The 19,687-nt window shown below is 55.2% G+C and overlaps 1 protein-coding gene across 1 annotated transcript in view; it reads right to left on the reverse strand.

The window, feature by feature from the left end:
• Positions 1 to 618: 618 nt before the first annotated feature.
• The window catches only part of FBXO42 (F-box protein 42), a 47,923-nt gene continuing 28,854 nt past the window's right edge, over positions 619 to 19,687 (reverse strand). Inside the window, exons 5-10 of the mRNA XM_041463412.1 lie at positions 6,557 to 6,710; positions 5,421 to 5,531; positions 5,069 to 5,165; positions 4,236 to 4,292; positions 3,638 to 3,754; positions 619 to 3,507 (exon numbers count right to left, since the gene is read on the reverse strand). Of these exons, the coding sequence (XP_041319346.1) occupies positions 2,431 to 3,507; positions 3,638 to 3,754; positions 4,236 to 4,292; positions 5,069 to 5,165; positions 5,421 to 5,531; positions 6,557 to 6,710 (1,613 nt within the window). The 3' untranslated portion in view covers positions 619 to 2,430. The remainder of the gene's footprint in view (positions 3,508 to 3,637; positions 3,755 to 4,235; positions 4,293 to 5,068; positions 5,166 to 5,420; positions 5,532 to 6,556; positions 6,711 to 19,687) is intronic.

Genomic DNA, 19,687 nt, shown 5'->3' on the forward strand with positions numbered 1-19,687 from the left:
CAGCCCCAACTGGCTTTGGGGTCCCTATCCTAAATTTCCAGCCCAACAGGTTTTGGGGTTCCCAATTCCCAGCACTGGGAGGCTTTGCCATCCCCAGTTACCATCTCCAGCAGTCTTTGGGATCCCCATTCCCAGTTTTCATCCCTAACAGGGTTTGGTGTCCCTCATTCCTAGTGCTGACAGTTTTTGGGTCCCTGTCTGTAATTCCCAACCCTGGCAGGACATGGGTCCACAATTTCCATCACAGGCAGGACCTGGGTTCCCCATCTCCAGTTCCCATCTCTGGCAGGTTTTGGTGTCCGCATCCCAAATTTCCATCCCAAACAGGGTTGGGGATCCCTGAATTCCCAGCTCCAATAGGCTTTGGGATCCCTCGTTTCCAACCCCAACAGGCTTTGGGGTCCCCATCCCCAATTTCTGGCTCCAATAAACTTCAGTATCCCAAATTCCCTGTGTTCCCCTTTGCCTCCCTCCACTGCTCCAACATCCCCCGTACAAATATTTCCCTTCTGTTACACAAAGACCCCAAATCTTCCCTTTCACCCCCAAACTTGTGGCAGTGCAGGAACTTCCCCTCCAAGTCACTCCCATCCCACCCCTCCTCAAAAGTACCAACCATCCATTTCTTTTCCTTTTTATTTGTTAAACCACTAAAAATTCGTTGGGAAGGGGGGGAGGGACCCCCATGAACCCCCCCAAAATGTACACAAGATTTTAAATATCACCGGAATCGCTTCCCATTGCTGCGCTCGGCCCGGGAGTGACGGGGGGGACACCTGAGTCGCGGCGGGGGGACACCTCGCTCACAGCACCAGCAGCTCCCGCGGGATTTGGGGACAGGGACCCAAATTTGGGATGAATCTCTCTGAAGGGCAATAGAACATGCGTCTCCCGGCAGGGAACCCCGGGAGGGGAACCCCGGGAGCGGGGCAGGGTGTAAACTGGGAGAGCAGCCCCAGAGGGATGCTCTGCAGGGAGAAGGACACCAAGGTGCCATCCATCCCTGGCTTTGACTCTTTTTGGGGGATGGATGACAAAAAACATGCAAAGGGGACGTGGGGATTGATGGCGAAGCCTTGACCCCTTCCCCACGGCCATGTGTGGAGAAGGAAAATTCCACAGCTCACCCGAGGTGCTCCTGAGGTCTGGGGATTTTTGGGGTGGTGGGGAAAAATTGCATTTTGCTTTCCCTTAGGACAAATCAAATTGTTCTGGGATGAACGGGAGAGGTGGGATTCGACGAAGGGTTTATTTACAGAGGTGGAAACGCCGCGGGTGAGCAAATCCCTCCCCGTCCCCACGCGGCTGGGATGGGATTTAAGGCTCCGACCGGCAGAAAGCTCAGTGGGAATGGAGAAGAAAAATTCCAGGAAGAAGGGACCACGTCATGGCGCTGCCGGCTTGGGGAGGGCTCCCTGGTTTTAGGGTGCTGGAGGTTGTTGACCAAAACCTGGCAGAATCCGCCCCATTTCCCCCCCTTGGAGGGGACAGGGAAGGAGGGGGTTGTCCCAGAAGGACGCACAGGTTCAATCCCTTCGGATTTGGATTTAATCTTTGCAGAAGGAGGCACGTGCAAAGATGAGGTGAAGTTACTGCATCGAGGCTGCCCTCACATTTACCAGTATCTGTCCTTTTCCCTGGAAAACCGACCCTGCTCCCGGGCTCCAAGGGGCTGCTTCGGCCTTGAATGGTTTGGGCCGTTGAATGAAATAAAACCTTTAAATCTAGAAGGGAATTAGCAGCCAAGTATCTCCGTTTTGGGGGAATAATGGGATTTTCAGAGTATTTTTGCTGGTCAGAGGGGATCAGAGCCGATCCTGAAGCCTGATCCAGCAGGGCAGGGAGAAGAGGGATGCTAACAATCAAGATTTTTGGCATTGTAACACAAAAAAATGTCCTTTCCTCCTTCTTTTGGTCCTGCCTGGAGGACAGGGACGAAAACGGCAGGTGAGAGGCAAAATAAAAAGGCATCGTGTTTGTGTCGAGCAAAGGTTGGCAGCGCTGGGAGATTCCCAGAGGGATATTGCTGTTTTCCTGACGGAGTCGAGCATGGAATTAATCAAGCTAACAGCCTCCTGCCTGCTGCAATTTGGGTTATTCCTATAAAACCACTTTTACTCACAACCCACAAGGAGTTTCGGGGAGACCGAGACTCACAAACACTTGGAGAATAAACCCAGGAGGATCCTGGCTGGCAGAATTCCCTGGCTGCTCACCCGAATCCTCGGGTCCTTCCCCGCCTGTAAACACGACTCGCTCGCCTGGGGTCTTACTGGGAACTGCCGGGGCAGCACTGGAGGGTTTGCTTGGACTTTTATTGGTTTCCTGCTCCCTAATTCACAGTTTGAACGCCTGCGTGTCGGGAAGGGGCTGTGGAAGGAGGAGGAAGAGCCGCAGGGACGGAGGGACGGGCGGCGGGCGGGGGCCGCATTATCTCTTTGCTCGCACAAAGTACAAGGCATTTGTTTTGGGGTAATATTTGACGTTTTGTTTCTTGTCCATCAGGCCACCGAATATGATCAGCTCCCCTCGGCCTTGCACCACCGTGTGTAAACTGGTCTCGGGCGGCCCCACCACGGAGCTGCTGTTGAACACTTTCCACTTGACTCGTCCCTGCTCCTTGGTGTCCTTAATGTCCAGCACGTACATCTGCATGGGCTTGCAGTTCATGCTCTGGTACAGCGGCTTGCCCACGTTCAGCGACTGCGGCGGGTGGTGCCCGAGGCGCCGGGCGATGGGGGGCAGCGAGTGCCCCTCGCCCTGGGTGGCACCGGGCCGCACAGAGCCCGGCTCGGCGCCCGGGGACCCCGGGGACGAGGCCAGGGGAGGGCTCAGCGCGGCCGAGGCCGAGGCGGCTTTGGAGGAGAGGGCTTTGACGGCCTCGAGGCTGCGGCGGAGCGCGCTGGGGGACACAGCCCCGGGCAGGGCGGCGTGGGGCGGGGTGTGGATGCCGTTGGTGTGCTCCGGGGGGTTCCGCGTGCCCGCTGTCCTGCCCTCCGCGCCGTCCAGCTGGCACAGGAGGGACGTGGGCTTCTGCTCCCAGCCCAGCTCCACAGAGGCCAGGCGCAGATCCCTCTGCTCCGGCAGCGAGCCCCGGCGCGGCGCCAGGGCCGGCCCCACCTTGAGGTCGAATCCCTCGGCGGCCGAGGGGGTGCTGGGGGACAGGGCCTGCACGGGGCTGTCCAGGGAGGCCCCGCCGGGCGGCGCCGCTCCAGGTGACACCGTGCCGCCGTTGAGCACCGGGGAACTGTCCCCTCTGGCCGGGGACAGGCTGCCCTCCCGCGAGCCTGACGGCGTCTGCCTGCGGGGCCGCAGGGTGCCCCAGCGGCCGTTGACGCAGGGAGCCTCGTCCGTGTTCCTGACGGGAGACTGGGAGCGGAATTCCCTCGTCTCGGGCACCAGGGCGGGCGGCGTGGCGCTGATGGGAGACGGGCGGGAGTTGAGGCTGGGGCTCAGCGGGGCTCTCCCGCTGGGAGCTTGGCTGAAGACCACGACGCACTGTCCCACCTGAGGGAGAGCAGGGAACAGACATCAGGAGGAGCCTTGGTGCTGGGGAGAAGCGGTTATGGAGCATTTTAGGCAGGGAACAAAGAGGGAGGGGTGTGTATGAGGGAGCAGGGACACCCTGTGTCCGTACCCTGCAGGCAGGATGGCACCACAGCTCTGGGGCTCCGTGGTCCTCGTTCTCCACCTTGAGCGGCTGCCACGTCCAGGGGTTGGCCTGCATGTGCAGCAACCAGGCGTCTTTGAACAGCTGGGGAAGGAAGGGTCACATATTCAGGAGTCTGGGCTGGCATTCAGGAGCCCAGGCTGAGATTTAGCCCAGTTTGCTGCTGGGCTCAGCCCATCAGGGCCATGGTGGGAGTGGTGCTTTGCTGCTGCAGGCAGAGGATGCTGACTCAGAGCAGGAGCTGATCACCCATGAGTGACTACACCCCACTATGGCCATGGATAAAACCCTTCACTCCCATCTGCTATCCCAGTACAAAGTCAGGGCTCATCTTGACAAGCCTCAGTGAACCCAGGGAGCTGCTCAGAGAGCGCCTGGGGTGATTTTTATTAATTAAAGCAGCTCCGGCAACAGCTAAACAAATTCTCTGGAAAATCTACCAGGTGGGTGCCCAGACTTGAGGAATAAAATGCCACCAACGTGCAGAGTCCACCCATCCCAAATCCAGCCCCCAGGTGATGGTGGAGCAGTGGATGGTGATGTCCCTGCTCCCCCAGGTACTCACTGCATTGGGACCCCCGCAGCCTCCCAGGATTAAAATGGTCTCGTTGTCTATCACGATCTGGAGGGGACAGAAGAGAGTTTCAGCCCAGGACGGATTTTTGGCCAAGCCTCCAAGGGCAGACTGAGGCAGGCTCTCACTGCACAGGTGTTGCTGGGCTCTGTGTGCCCCAGGATGAGGAGTGGAGCTGGGATGGAGCTGTTTTTGCTGGGCCCAGGACAGAGTGGGATGCAGGGCTTGTCCCAGACCAGTTCCTCTCTCTGAGGAGAGCAATTGCCCTTCCCAAAGCTCCAGGGCCCCGACACCCCTCTGCAAAGGAGGGGAATGTGGAAGGATTGTTTGGGAGGGCAGGTTCTGGCAGCAGTGTCTGATCAGTGCTGCTGCTGGGTGAGGGATCCCCACGGGCTCCTTTCCCAGGCCATGGAAGGCACATTCCAGCACAAGCCATCTGAGCCCTGCTGGGACCAGCCACACTTTGGCTGACAATCCCAGATGGGGACAGCTGCCCCAGGCCAGGTGACAGCCATGAGCTCCCTGCCGTGACAGGTGCTGCTGGAGCTGTGCTTGGAGCGGGAGCAATCCCGAGTCAACCCCAGGATGGGGAGAGAGGAGCAGTCACAAGGGCCTGGAGCCAAACCAGGCTGTGCTGCCTCTCCACTGATCTGAGGTGCCACGGGGCATGAGTGGGGTAAAGCAGGGATGTGTTCATTCCAGCTCTGAGTCACTGGGGGAGAGGGCCCGGCAGGCAAGGGCTCCACAGATAACCTGGGAGGGAATGAACGAGCCTGTGGAGCGGGGAGTGAGGCTGTGCCTGGCTTCCCTCCACCTGAGCTCACCTGGGACTGGCCCCCGCGCGGGTGAGGGCTGGGCCCCGAGATGCTGGGCTTGGACCAAGCCCACTGCTCCAGATCCAGCACCCAGACGTCATTGCTCCTGCAGGGATGAGATGACACAGGCTGAGGATACAAGCAAGGACGTGGAACTTGGGTTCAGGGTTGGCTTTTAGGGCAAAACTGGGATTTTTGCAGGCTGGAGCCTTGGGATTTGCTGCGAGAGGTGAAGGGTGTGCTAAGGCAGCAGGCAGACCCCAAAATCCTGCAGAAAATTCCTCATGGGCAACCCCAAGACCACCCTAACCCCCTCATGGCTCACAGGGGTGCTTGTCAGCCACCCTGACCTCAAACTTACATTTGTCGGGATCCAAGGGAGCCCCCAAAAACAATCATTTTGTCTTCGATGACACAGGAGGAGTGTCCTGCCATGGGAGGGGGGCCGTGGGTGGTCATGATGCAGTTCCACCTGGGAAGAGAGGCAGGAACACATGCCTCAGTGAAGGAAAACGCTGGATGAAAGGCCAAACAAAAAAATCCCCGTGGCCTGCAAAGTCCTCAAGAACGTGTCATGGGGGAAAACCACAGGGAAAACCTCCAAATATCCAAATAGCAACTAAACTAATTAGAAATCCCAATGTGCTAAACATTTTTAAGGCATGACCAAGTCTCATGGCCAAGTCGGGAACATCTCCCCTTCCAATTAAGTTTGCCTCAAATTCTTTCCAAGAGAATTGGAAATCTTAATTACAGAGTTGTAATGACACTGCCCAAAGTGCTCTGGATAATTGATACTTTGGAGGATGAAAAGTTCTCAGCACAAGAGGAGCAGAAACCTTCTCTTTGATACAGCATTTTCCCTCTCACACATACCATCAGTGAGAAAGCTGGGTCTAAAATCAGCCAACAGTGTTTAAAGAGAAAAGGAAAATTCCTGCCTGCTCCATGGATGCACCAGTCCTGGAGCTCTAAAGGCAGAGGTTGAAATGATGGAGAAATCTGATTTATCACACCTCCCTGAGGGAGCAAAAATTCCTGCCTGCTCCATGGACACTGCTGGATGCACCAGTCCTGGAGCTCTAAAGGCAGAGGTTGAAATGATGGAGAAATCTGATTTATCACACCTCCCTGAGGGAGCTGAGTTTTGGATCATCACTGAAAACAAGACCTCCAGCACTTCAGGCTTATCTCAGAAACACCTCAGTGCTCCCAGCCAAAGTGATAAGGCATTTAAAACACCCAGGTTTCCCACCTGGATGGGGATGCTCAGGAAGCCTGGAATATTTAGGTACAAGTCCAGAACCATATGGAAGCAACAGCACCCATGAGCTGCTTGGCAGCACCCTGTCCTCAGCTCTGCTGTGCTTGTGTGGCTTTTTATTGTTTCAGAAAGAGCATTAGAGACACACCTGGGAAACCAGGACCACGCACAGCTTCCCAGGCATTCCTCCAGCTGCATTCCTGCATTTCTCCAGGACCAAAGCCTGCTCTTACCAGTTTTTGGAGGGGGAGTACGTGTGGATCTCATCGAAGAACCTCTCGGGCTGGTGCAGGGGGTAAGGGCTTGGCCGGGTCCACCCCCCAAAAAGCACCAGCAAGTCCTTGTAGACCACCAGCGTGGCCCCAGCCTTGGGAGAGGGGTAGGAACCTGGCAGGGAGGGAGGAGAAGTTAGGAAAACCATGTTTGAACACAAGCCCCCAACTCTGCATCACTTCTTTAGTGTCACAACGTGGAGACTCCACCTTTCTGAAAAAATGAAAATAACAGAAAAGAAAAAAAGGCAAAATTAGAGCTGGGAGCCTGGGAAGAAAACTCCTGCCAATTTGTGTCATGCTAATTAGTAGGAGCCTGAAAGCACATCTCAAACACAGCAAAACATCTGTCACTCACTGGCAGGAAATTGCCGGTTTTCCAGCGATCCCTCCAAATTATTGCTTTAGCGCCGAATAAAAGCAATAATTACCTCCAAATACCTCCTAAGTCTCTCCCCGAGGAGGGAGGGAGAAGGGAGACAATTCCAAGGCACCCAGAGTGGCTCGTGCAGATGTAGGGTGCTCACAAGTGGTAGCACTCACTGAACCCCGGGTTTGAGAGGAAGCCCTGAACGCTCTGGCTGTGAATGAAGTCATTCCTCAAGTCTGCAGGATGCAGTGCTGCTCTAAAAATCATGGAAAACCTTTTTGTGGGGCCTGTTTGAGGTTTAAAGGGCTCTGCAAGGACCAGGGGCCTCCTGAGCAGGACCTGCACAAGGACAAGGTCACCTCCTGGCCTCAGTGCCATTGGGATTTGCTGTGCTCGGACGATTCTGTGGATCCTGAGGGTTTTCCTGAGCTCACCTCTCAACCTACTGCTGCTCCTGTGGCCACTGACCACCATATCCCTGAGAAGCTGTGGCTGCTTCATCCCTGGAAGTGTCCAAGGCCAGGCTGGATGGGGCTGGGAACAGCCTGGTCCAGTGGAAGGTGTCCCTGCCCATGGCAGGGGGTGGAATGGGATGAGCTTTAAGATCTCTTCCAACTCAAACCACTCTGGGATTCTGTGATTCCTGTGGAAGATATCCCTGTCCATGGAAGCAGGGTGGAATGAGATGAGCTTTAAGCTCCTCCCAATCCAAACCATTCTGGGATTTTATGGTTCTTAACCCGCTCAGAGCAGGAGCAGTCTCAGTGCAAGAAACCTGTTGGCAAGAGCAGCTATCAAAGGATTCAATTCCTTTGAATTTATGCTGGGAAATTGGCTGCTGCAAAAGCCCAATCCCTGCCTGGCCCTGGAGCCAGAGGTGCTGTGCCTGTGTCACCACCCTGCTGATGTGTGAGGTGCTGAGCTGCTTCCCATGAACAGCTAAAGCCTCTCCAGCCTGGCTGACTCCGAGCATCCTCCTTCCCACGGCGGTCACCAGCACCCGGCACACTGCTCCAGCTCCACAGCCACCCCTTCCAGTTCATCCTGGCATCCCCAGCCCAGCACATTGCTCCAGCTCCACAGCCACCCCTTCCAGTTCATCCTGGCACCCCCAGCCCAGCACACTGCTCCAGCTCCACAGCCACCCTTCCAGTTCATCCTGGCATCCCCAGCCCAGCACATTGCTGCAGCTCCACAGCCATCCCTTCCAGTTCATCCTGGCATCCCCAGCCCAGCACACTGCTCCAGCTCCACAGCCACCCCTTCCAGTTCATCCTGGCATCCCCAGCCCAGCACATTGCTGCAGCTCCACAGCCACCCCTTCCAGTTCATCCTGGCATGCCCAGCCCAGCCCCACGGCTCTGAACCTGGCTCCGGGAGCAGGGCAGCTCAAGGGCACAGCTCACACGTGGCCACCTCTCTGAACCAGTCGATGCTCCCACCTGGCCCCTGTCCCCTCCCCTGTCCCAGCAGGACTCAGAGACACAATTTTAGCAGGGAATGACACCCAGAACAGACTATTTTTAAAAGAAACCGGAGCAGCTATTTTAGGATGTTGCAGCTGAGGGAAGCAATTCCATCGCGATGGGTTCCAGGTGCTGGGAGGGAAGAGCCCAGCAGAAGGCAGCCCCTGGCCTAATGCAGAGATGGCCACAGCGTCCCTGAGCCCTTCCCCAGGGACAGAGTGTTCTGCTGCCCTCAGCCTCACAGAGATGAGGGAAAAATGGGAATAAAGCTCTGCAGAAGCACTTAATGCAAGGTAATGTGTGGCCAGAGCTGTACCAAGGTCTCCGTGAGGACGAGATGCCAGCGAGGGTCACATTTGGTTACTCCTTGTTCCTGAATTCCAGTTTTCCTGGCTCGTTCCATGTGTGCAATTCATTAACCCACACCAGCAGGTTTCCAGTCTAAATAATTCCCTGGCAGTGCAGAAAGTTCTCCTCCTAAGCCTGGCACCACAATAAAACATTTGTACCCAAGCTGGTGAATCCCAGCCGGGTGATATTGCCAGGGATGCCACAAGGTACTGGGGTTAAATTGGGTTATTTTTAAACCAAAAGGGGCAGCTAGAGTCATTCCAGGACGGAAAAACATTGGCACCTTGTTCAGAAAGGTCTGGGATGGAGCTGTGAGGAAAGTCACCCTCCCACTGCTGTAACCTGAAGGTCAACCCTGGCCTCAGCCAAGGAGACAATTCCCAAGTGAGTCAGTGCCGTGCAAACAGCCCAGGGCAGAGGCCAGCCCTGGTTTTTCAGGAAGCTTTGCCTGTTATTGGACATTGTACGGATGTAAATGAGCTGAGTTTCATTCTGCAATGCAGGAAAAGTCTGCATTTTACAAGTCAAAGAAGTGCTGGCCTCTCAAAGCCTCTTCAACAGCAAAACTGGGATATCTGTGGATGCTCTCCACAAATGAGATGCACCACAAGCATCTCCAGGATCTTGTGCTGGAGCAGGAATTCGTGGAAATCTGGAGAATTAATGCTGTTTATCCCTAAAGCTGGGGAGAGCTGCTGGGTGCTGGGTCCTCAGGAAGGGCAGGAACATCCCAAGGGAGCTGCTGGAATGGGAAGGCAGCGGCAGCTCTGTGAGCTCAGGACTCAGGCATGCGGAGGAGCCCAGCACAGAGGGACATCAAAGGGACTGAGGACCTGCTCAAAGTCCAGCCCTCTGGAGGATGTGGGAGGTGGGAGCGGCCCTTCAAAGACTCCCAGGAACACACAGGATCCTCTGGGATAGCACACGGATTGGGCTGAGGACCCATCAGAACTTAGTTAATGAATTGCACTGGGTCCCACCAGTCCCAGTGGGGAACCGTTGCGATCCCGAGCTCCCCACCCCAGTAACACCACCCAGCCCAATATCCAGTTATCCCTCCATAACACCATCCATCCCAACATCCAGGTTATCCCTCCATAACACCATCCAGTTATCCCTCCATAACACCACCCAGCCCAACATCCAGTTATCCCTCCATAACACCAGCCCAACATCCAGGTTATCCCTCCATAACACCATCCAGTTATCCCTCCATAACACCACCCAGCCCAACATCCAGTTATCCCTCCATAACACCAGCCCAACATCCAGGTAATCCTTGCTGGGGATAAAGGTTGGAGCAGGCTGAGGGTGTAGCACAGTTCACTCCTAAGCACAGCAGGCTCCATCCCTGCACAGCTGACGCTGTTCTTTCAGCTGGGATGAGGAGCTAAAAGCTGGGCTGAGCTATTTTTTTCCCAGCTGATGGATTTTCCTGGCTCGCAAAGCCAAAAGACCAACCAACCAAAGATCTCTGGCTTCCAGAGATGTTTGCAAAAGAAATGCCAGCCTCTGATCACTCCCGACACGAGCTCTGTGAGTTTTATCTGTGTTGAATCTGTCCTTATAAGCAGTTTTTCAAGCCCAGTTATCCAGCCTTCTAAAGCCACCGGAGCTGCACACGCGTAGATTAACGGGAACAAAGGAAAAGCTTGGCTGGAAGGGCACGTGGGACACAGAGTGCCAGACCAGCCTTTTACCTCTGGAAGGGGCAGCCCTGAGAGACTCCAAAAACCAGCTGGAGTGGGGAACAGCAATGGTCACCCCATGGTTATTTGCTGGGATTGCCCAGGTGGAAGGATTGGCTCAGGTCGATGGGGTTTGGGGAATATTCCATAGGAGGGGCTGGAGCGGGTCTGCACTGACCCAGCGGGGAGGGAACACACGGAAAGAGTTGTGTCAAGGGGATCGGTATTAAGGAGCTTTAAATGTGGAGAAGGATGGGATGGGAGCTGCAGGCAGGAGCTGGTTTTGCTGGATCTGGTGGATCCTGCAGGGAGCTGACATCGTGGCCGATCGGGTTTCCACGGAACACTCGGATAACCAAAGCCATGTGTCCCATCTCAAAGCTGAGAAATTAAAGGGAGCTGCTCCAGCACCCCATGGATTTCAAGGTGCAAAGGAATTAAAGCTCCCAGGTTCAAAAGCCACCTGCAATCTGCACTCCAGAGGTACAGGAAACCATTCCTGGGAAGGGCTTGGGGATTTCCTTTCACAAGAATCCTGGAATGGTTTGGGTTGGAAGGGACCTTAAAGCTCATCCCATTCCACCCCTGGCCATGGGCAGGGATACCTTCCACTATTCCAGGGTGCTCCCAGCCCTGTCCAGCCTGGCCTTGGACACTTCTTCCCAAGGCAGGATGGTGGTGCCTGTTTTGCACTCTTTGATTTGTCCCAAACTGGATCCAACCCTGCCCACCACAAGTTTTGTGTTTCCATGCTCAGGCAGCAGCAGAGCCACCATCCAGGGGCTGGACCTGGATTTTCAAATCCCAGTTTCCAGCCTGGAACCCTCATCCACCCCAGCGGAGGGATGGCCCTGACTACGTCCCATCCCAGAGTTCCATCCCAAACTTGTGTGACAGCGTGAAATCCCCTCAAATCCTTTCCCTTCAACCAGAAGCAAAACCAGAGAAGGAGAAAACAATAAATCCCTCTGCTTCCCAGGCCAGCTGGGATTTTTCCATAGCAGTCAGCAGATTCATCCAGATCCCAGCCAGGTTTCCCAAAGGGAAGAGGACAAGCTGGTGAGCAGCACTCCAGAGGCCAGAAGAGGATGAGCATCCCAGCAATCCCAGCACTAGCACTAGATTTGGGAGATGCCAAAGGAGCACTCCCATGGGAAGAGCAGACATCCCTGTTGCACACCCACTCATTCCTAAAGTCAAACCCAACACTGAGCACTCTGCTCAGCTGCCTCTGATCCAGCATTTGACATTCACCTGTTTTTAATCCCAAAACATCTAAAACAGAGTACTGGGATTATGAACATGTTCTAGACTAGTTCGGACCAGGCCTGCCTAAACCTTAGAGCCTCTAAAAGCCACAGAAGTATCATCTTCTCTTACCAAAACCACAAGCAATTTAGTGTTCCCTTCCAGAAAAACCCCAAATTCCATGCTGGGAAGCAGACAGGAATTCAGCCTGGCAGGAGTCTTAAGGAAAAACAGAACTGCAATCTGCACTCCAGAGGTACAGGAAACCATCCCTGGGAAGGGCTTGGGGATTTCCTTTCACAAGAATCCTGGAATGGTTTGGGTTGGAAGGGACCTTAAAGCTCATCCCATTCCACCCCTGGCCATGGGCAGGGATACCTTCCACTATTCCAGGGTGCTCCCAGCCCTGTCCAGCCTGGCCTTGGACACTTCTTCCCAAGGCAGGATGGTGGTGCCTGTTTTGCACTCTTTGATTTGTCTCAAACTGGATCCAACCCTGCCCACCACGAGTTTTGTGTTTCCATGCTCAGGCAGCAGCAGAGCCACCATCCAGGGGCTGGACCTGGATTTTCAAATCCCAGTTTCCAGCCTGGAACCCTCATCCACCCCAGCGGAGGGATGGCCCTGACTACGTCCCATCCCAGAGTTCCATCCCAAACTTGTGTGACAGCGTGAAATCCCCTCAAATCCTTTCCCTTCAACCAGAAGCAAAACCAGAGAAGGAGAAAAACAATAAATCCCTCTGCTTCCCAGGCCAGCTGGGATTTTTCCACAGCAGTCAGCAGATTCATCCAGATCCCAGCCAGGTTTCCCAAAGGGAAGAGGACAAGCTGGTGAGCAGCACTCCAGAGGCCAGAAGAGGATGAGCATCCCAGCAATCCCAGCACTAGCACCAGATTTGGGAGATGCCAAAGGAGCACTCCCATGGGAAGAGCAGACATCCCTGTTGCACACCCACTCATTCCTAAAGTCAAAGCCAACACTGAGCACTCTGCTCAGCTGCCTCTGATCCAGCATTTGACATTCACCTGTTTTTAATCCCAAAACATCTAAAACAGAGTACTGGGATTATGAACATGTTCTAGACTAGTTCGGACCAGGCCTGCCTAAACCTTAGAGCCTCTAAAAGCCACAGAAGTATCATCTTCTCTTACCAAAACCACAAGCAATTTAGTGTTCCCTTCCAGAAAAACCCCAAATTCCATGCTGGGAAGCAGACAGGAATTCAGCCTGGCAGGAGTCTTAAGGAAAAACAGAACAAATCTCTGCTGATTTGCCTCCTCAGCAGAGGGACATAACCTCTGCAGACACAAATAACCTCTTGGGAAGGAAGCGGGGGAATATCCCGAGTTTCTCTGCAATTTTGGGGGACAGGTCAGCAACCCCCTGACGTTGACATGCAGACAGAATTCCCAGTGTGGGATTTCCACCCTGCAGAGACTCGGGACTGTGGTACAAGCCCAGTCAAACCCTGGTGTGGAAGCGAAGCTTTGGTTTCTCGCAATCCCTGGGAGGTGCGGGCAGAAGCCCCGGGGAGGATCAGGGGAGGATCAGTCACCTCCACGCTGTTGCAAGGTGCCCGTGGGTATTTTTTTAACCCCGGCATTCTGAGGTGCTGCTGCTCTGATAAAGCCGTGGAGAAGGAGAGGCAGTGCCCTCTGAACCCCGTGCAACTGGATTTACTGAGTCACTCTGTGCTAATGCCTGGCAAAAGTGTCCTCATGCAGCATTGAGCAAACAGTGCTGAGATAACCGCGCCAGAACGCCGCGGGCTCGGCCTCTTATCTCCCAACAGCCCCGGACGGGATCGCCGCAATTCCTGCCGCAATTCCCACAGCGGCACTGCAGGAGAGGCTTTACTGGGATACACCCTGCCCCTGTCCCCGGCAGCAGCGCCCCAAGGTGCCGGGATCTCCGCGGGGTGAAGTCACCCTCTGCAACCATGCTTTGGGAAAGGCGGACTTGGCCCGCACGGGGAGCTGCTCTTGCAAAAGCCGCTGTTCCCTCTCTCCGTGGGCGGAATCCCCAGCATCCACCTCACCCTGCTTTCACGCTGGTGTTTTTGTTCCCCTTGAAGTGACGCTGCCCTGCAGACTTCTCCGGTGATTTCACAGCCTGACACCTCCCCAGATCAGCCCCTGTGCAGCTGAAGAGCTCAACGCTCCCAGAAAGGGCTGAGCAGCTCCCGCCGCTCGTGTTCCCTGCAGGAGGCGAGGGAAGAGCTGGGAATTGGGTTTGGGCTCCCCAGCCCCGAGGAGGGGGTCACTGCAGGGCAGGGGGTGGGACAGCGGGGCTGTGTCCAGCCCTGCTGAGCTCCGCACTTTTTGCTCCCCAATCGTTTCCTGCAGCGCAAGGGAGGCGCCCCAGCACTGGAGAATCCCAAAATGAGTGGTGTTCCAGGAAATGGCTGCTGTGTAATTTCGTGAGGTTACAGCTACCACGGGGCTCCAAACCTCAACTATCCTCTAAAGAGCACCCTGTAGGCACAGCCAGAGAATTCCAGAGTGATTTGGGATGGAAGGGACCTTAAAGCTTGTCCCATTCCACCCCCTGCCATGGGCAGGGACACCTTCCACTGGACCAGGTTCCTCCAAGCCCTCTCCAGCCTGGCCTTGGACACTTTTGGGGATGGGGAATCCACAGCCCTTCTGGATGCACTCAGAGGGAGGAAGGGCAAAAAGCTTGGGAAGCGCCAGGGCTTTGCTGTTCCCAGTATTTGCTACAAGGACAACAGTTATTCCCTGAAACCCCAGCATCTTCCCACTGAAATTCCTAGCACAGGAAGAGAAATTCAGTCCAGCTCTTCGCACTCCCCTCCTTTGCTGTCTCCCCCATCACTCCCGTTTTCAACCCATTGGTTCCTGAACTTTGCTCCCTCCACACCAGAGAAGCACTTTTCTCCTTCATTCCAGCCCTGAGTGCCAAACTCCCTAAATATTTCGTGGCAGAAACCAAAATCCACCTTTGGACTGCAGTCAAGCACGAGCGACAGCTCTGTCATTCCACGTGCCTGCCCCATTCTCCAGGAGTTTTACAGCAGATGCTTTGGGGAAAGATTAAAATCAGGCTCCAGAGCGCCGGGATGCCCAGAGGCTTGGAAGGCACACGGTGCTGTGTGCGGATTACACTGCCCCGGGAATGCTGCCTGCTCCATCCCGAGGATTACACACGTAATCCTGGTGGACTAAATCCTCAAAGCAAAGGCTGGGCTGCCTTGGAAGGAGCTCCTGCCGATAGATGTCAGCACAGCCTGCCCGAATTTCCAGGAGGATCCTTCCCTCCCCGCTGACAGTGCAGCGGTGGGATAGCAGGGTTTATCCCGCTGACCCCACAAGGGACAGGGAGGTACCTGCCCAGGAGGGAAGACCTGTCAGAGACCCAGGAAAGCGGAATAATTGGGTGTGAAACGATCAGGGAATTTGTGTCCAGGGAAACCATCACCGCTGGGTGCCTCCCACGCCTCGGGAAGGAGGGATCAGCTCCCTCTGAGGTGCAACACATTCATGAGATATGAGACACCACCAGTGTCAACAACCCCATGTGTGGCTCCGGGGTTTTGAGCCTTTTTCCTGAAAAGGAAATAAATTGGAGATGCTTTGTCTGAGCCACAGTTTGCAAATTCCTCGGCTCCAACCAAACTCGGACAAGCGAGAAATTAAATTCTCTGCAGGGCTGGGAAATCAAACGTCAGGAAAAAGGAAAAAAAAAATCCTGATAGAAAAAAATTCTCTTGGAAAATCCAGCCTAACTTCTGCCTAGGTTAATGGCATGACAGTCCTGCACTTTGGGATCATTAAAATGCAAGTTGTTCTCCAAGTGCCGGCTTTCCAAGGTGGAGGAGGGAGTACCAGGTACTACTACTACTACTACTAGTACCTGCTGCTACTACTAGGAGGGATTCCTGCTCAACCCTGGAAATGTCCAAGGCCAGGCTGGACAGGGCTTGAAGCACCCTGGGATAGGGGAAGGTGTCCCTGCCAGAAGAACAAGGTGAGACCCCAAATTTGTACTGAGGGAAGAGGGAATCCAGAGGAACCGAGGGAAGAGGGAATCCAGATCCCCACTCCAGCACCCACTTCCTTTCGAGCTGCTCCTCTCGCAGCCTCCTCAGCCTTTCCCTCTGTTCCCTCCCCACAGGACTCCTGCCACGTCAGGCTGAGCTGTCGGGCAGGGCAGGAGGGCATCCGCAGGCTGAGGGATCATTCCCTGAGGGAGAGCCACAGCTGGCCGCCGCCTCCCTGCCCTGCTGACCCGGGCAGCCCAGCCCCGCTCCGAGGAGCCCATTTCCCACAGCAGGGAATGCTTTCCCCCACGTTTTGCCCACGGATAAAAACTGCCTGAACTTCCAAGTCCTGCGGCGCACGGAGAGCAGGGAATGGGAGAGGCGAAGTGCTTTGGGCTGCTGGGATAAAACCCCTGTGCCAGCCCCGTGGCAGCTCCCCGACTGAGCCAGCCCTGCTCCTGGGCACATCCCCACCTCCCTGGGCACATTCCTGGAGGCCTCCCCGGGCGGGTGATCCATGGCTCCTTCAAAGCCATTCCCGGCTGCCTCGGGCACCGCATTCCTGGAGGCCCAGGCACACCTCAGTGGAATTGCTGAGCTCGGTGACCTTGGCGGATAGCGGGAGCGCCGGAAAAGCCGTGGGAACACGGCATTGATAAGGATAAGCGGCTGCCAGCTGGAGGGAGGGGCAGGATGCAGCCAGGTAGGGTCGAGGGTGGGGAGGGAGGAATGTGGGAATCCCACATTTCAGATGTAGGATTCAGGAGCAGGAGGCACAGGGATGTTTTCCCCTGGTGCTGGTGATCCTCACCCATTCCCCATCCCACTGACCACCGGCCCTCCAAGCACGTGCCTTTGTTTGCAGGGAGCAGATCCCCAGGCAGGGAGGGATCCCAGACAGGCATCTTTTGGCTTTTCCTGCCTGGTTCAGGGATGGCTCCTGTGGGATAAATTCCTGCAAACAGCTCACCACACACTCAGCTTGTTCGTGGGTTCTGGTCCCCGGGACTGGTCTGTGCCAGGCCTGGCGGGGTGGCCATCCAAGGGTGGATGCCACTGGAGTGTGGTTTGGATCCAGACAACAATAAACTTCCAGAGGTTAAACACAGCCAACAATGGCACGAGCTAGAGGAGAACAGAGCCTGAAAAACCAAAGGGAGGGGAGGTGTGTGCTGTAAACCCAAACCATGGATTAATCTCCTGGAAACCAGCAGCACCTTCCCAACCAGGTGGCAGCTGACACAGAAAAAAAAACAACAACAACAAACCCTTCACTTGATTTGGGTTGATTTTTCATCTCTTGCCCTTGAGATATTTCATATTGAACACCACAAATTCCATTAGAAACGTTCTGCAAAATCAACCAGGCAAAGAGAGAAACAGATGAACGTCAGACAGATCCAGGGTCTAGGAACAGCCCTGCTCCCACCCCAGAGCTGCCAGTCCACCCTCTGCAAGGGCAGGAATGAAGTCCAAACTCTATATCCAGGGATACTGCTAGACAGTTTGTTTGTCAAAGGCTTGGCAGGAGGGGTCACTCACCTCCTTGTAAAACTGGGAGGCCAAAAAAAAGGAGGAAAACAATATGTTTAAACGGGAGAAAGCCATTCCCAGCAACCTGTGCTGAGACAGCCTCTGCCCCAAAGGGCACGGGACAGAGCCTGGAAAGTCCTGGTTCTGTTCCAGAAGGGCAGAAATGAGGGGTAGGATAAGGAAGAAATGAGGGGTGGGATAAGGAAGAAATTAAGTGTGTGTAAGGAAGAATTTAGGTGTGTGATCAGGAGGAAGCTGGGTGTGTGAAAAGGAAGAAATCAGATGCATGATAAGGAAGCTCCAGGCAGAAGGCTCACGGGTTTAAAGCTGAGCTTCCAAACGTGTCAAATCACTCCGAGCTTCAGGACTCCAAGAGCCTTTGGATGGTGGTGGGAAAGCCATGGATTTTTGGAGGATAACATGGAATGTTTCAGCTCTGCAGAGGCAGGAATGGGCCCTACTGCCACCAAACTCAAAGGGCAATGAGGAAAAAACCACCCAGATCAGGAAAAGAGCTGCAAAAAGCTTTCCTCTCCTCCAGGCTCACCAAGACTGCTCACAGCACGAGGGATTTCCATCCAGCCCATTAACCTGCTCCACTTTGGAGGCTCGGGCACTCAGCCATAATTAGAGAGGTTGTTCCTTGCCAGGAATCAGCTCCTGGATCCCCCAGGCTCCCAGGAGGCCAACAGGGACACACGGCTGGGGGGGCTCAAGGTGATCCCAAGCCTTTCATAAAACTGAGCTTTGCCCTCAGTCACACGGGACCGTGGGGCACCACAGGGAGCTCAGAGGCCAGGGGGACACCCAAGGGTATTCTGCAGACAGAATTTTGGTCAGGTGAGGATTTTGGGGGGGTTTTAATGCCCAAAGCAAGGCCGTGCCTGGGATCCCTGTGAGGGAAGTGACTGCAAGGGGAACAGAGCTGCAGTTTGGGGCCAGGACAGAGCACCTCAGTTACTGCTTTACAGGAAAAAGAAACCCAGAATCCTTGAGGTTGGAAAAGCCCCCAGGACCATCGAGTCCAACCTGTGCCCAATGCTCTCCTTGTCCCCAGCCCAGTGAGTGCCACATCCAGGCCTTCCTTGGACACCTCCAGGGATGGGCACTCCAAATCTCCCTGGGCAGCCCCTGCCAAGGCCTGACCATCCTTTCCATGGGGAAATTCCTCCTGATGTCCAACCTGAGCCTGCCCTGGCCCAAGCTGAGGCCGTTCCCTCTCCTCCTGTCCCTGTTCCCTGGAGCACAGCCCGACCCCCCGGCTGTCCCCTCCTGTCAGGAGCTGTGCAGGGCCACAAGGTCCCTCCTGAGCCTCCTTTTCTCCAGGCTGAGCCCCTTTCCAGCTCCCTCAGCCCCTCCTGGTGCTCCAGCCCCTTCCCCAGCTCTGTTCCCTTCCCTGGGCACATTCCAGCCCCTCCAGGTCCTTCCTGAGTTGAGGGGCCCAGGACTGGACACAGCTGATGCAAAGCACGACCCTGAACTGAACAAGCTGCACAATCTGCAGTCACAGAGGGTTTAAATCCAGACATGAGGAGCTCCCCACTATTCCCACACCTCTGATTATTCCTCAGATTCCCCCTGAGCCCTTGGACAGCCCTGCTCCTGTCCCAGTGGGATTCATTCCTTGAGTGCCAGTGTGGCTCTGGTTTGTGACTGTGCACGGCTGGATCCTGTGGGATCCAGTGAGATCCTGTGGGATCCCCCACCACCCCCCTCCTCAGGAAGCTCACTCAGTCCTTCCCCACGTCTCCTTCAGCTCCACAAAGCTCCCAGAGCTGAGGAGATCCCAACCGAGGAATTCAGCACCGTGAAACTCCAGCAACTGTTTGGAAAATTGCTTTGAAAACTCACTGCTGTTTTCTAGAAGGGGCAGATGAAAACAAGGCTGGGCTTCTTAGCTCGGGGCAAGGTTTTTGCACAGCTTTGTCAAGGCCAAACCTCTCTGCTCCAGGAGCGACGGGGAGGTTTCTCCACCAGGACCACATCTGACACCAGGAGTCTCTGCCGAGCCTCTCCTGCCTCCTTCGGGCTGGTGCTTTTGTTGACACAACACCATCAAAGGCACCTTTCCCTCAGTCACAAAGGGAAGCTGATCCTCCCACTCTGGGCACGGCACACAGGGGGCTGGGGGAAGAGCAGAGCCACGGGGAGCTGCTGGCAGAGGGGTTTTACAGCGTCCTCCTAAGGCCACCCAGGAGGTTTAGGCACAAACTCCAGGCTGGAGCAGGAGGGAAGATCAGCCATAGACTGACACTGCGAGGGCAGAGGGGATCAAAGCCTCATGGAGGAGTTCTGCCTCCAAGCCTAGTTTGTTCCCAAAGTCCTGAGGAAGATGAGAAGCTTTCCAATCTCCCCAGCCTGACTGCAGGGACAGGAAACAGCAGGAGAGAGGGAGGGAGGGAGAGAGGTCCTGGGGAGGTACCTGTGCCGGGC

Source organism: Pyrgilauda ruficollis, unplaced genomic scaffold (assembly GCF_017590135.1).
Source record: "Pyrgilauda ruficollis isolate IOZ18807 unplaced genomic scaffold, ASM1759013v1 scaffold165, whole genome shotgun sequence".
Lineage (NCBI taxonomy): Eukaryota > Metazoa > Chordata > Aves > Passeriformes > Passeridae > Pyrgilauda > Pyrgilauda ruficollis.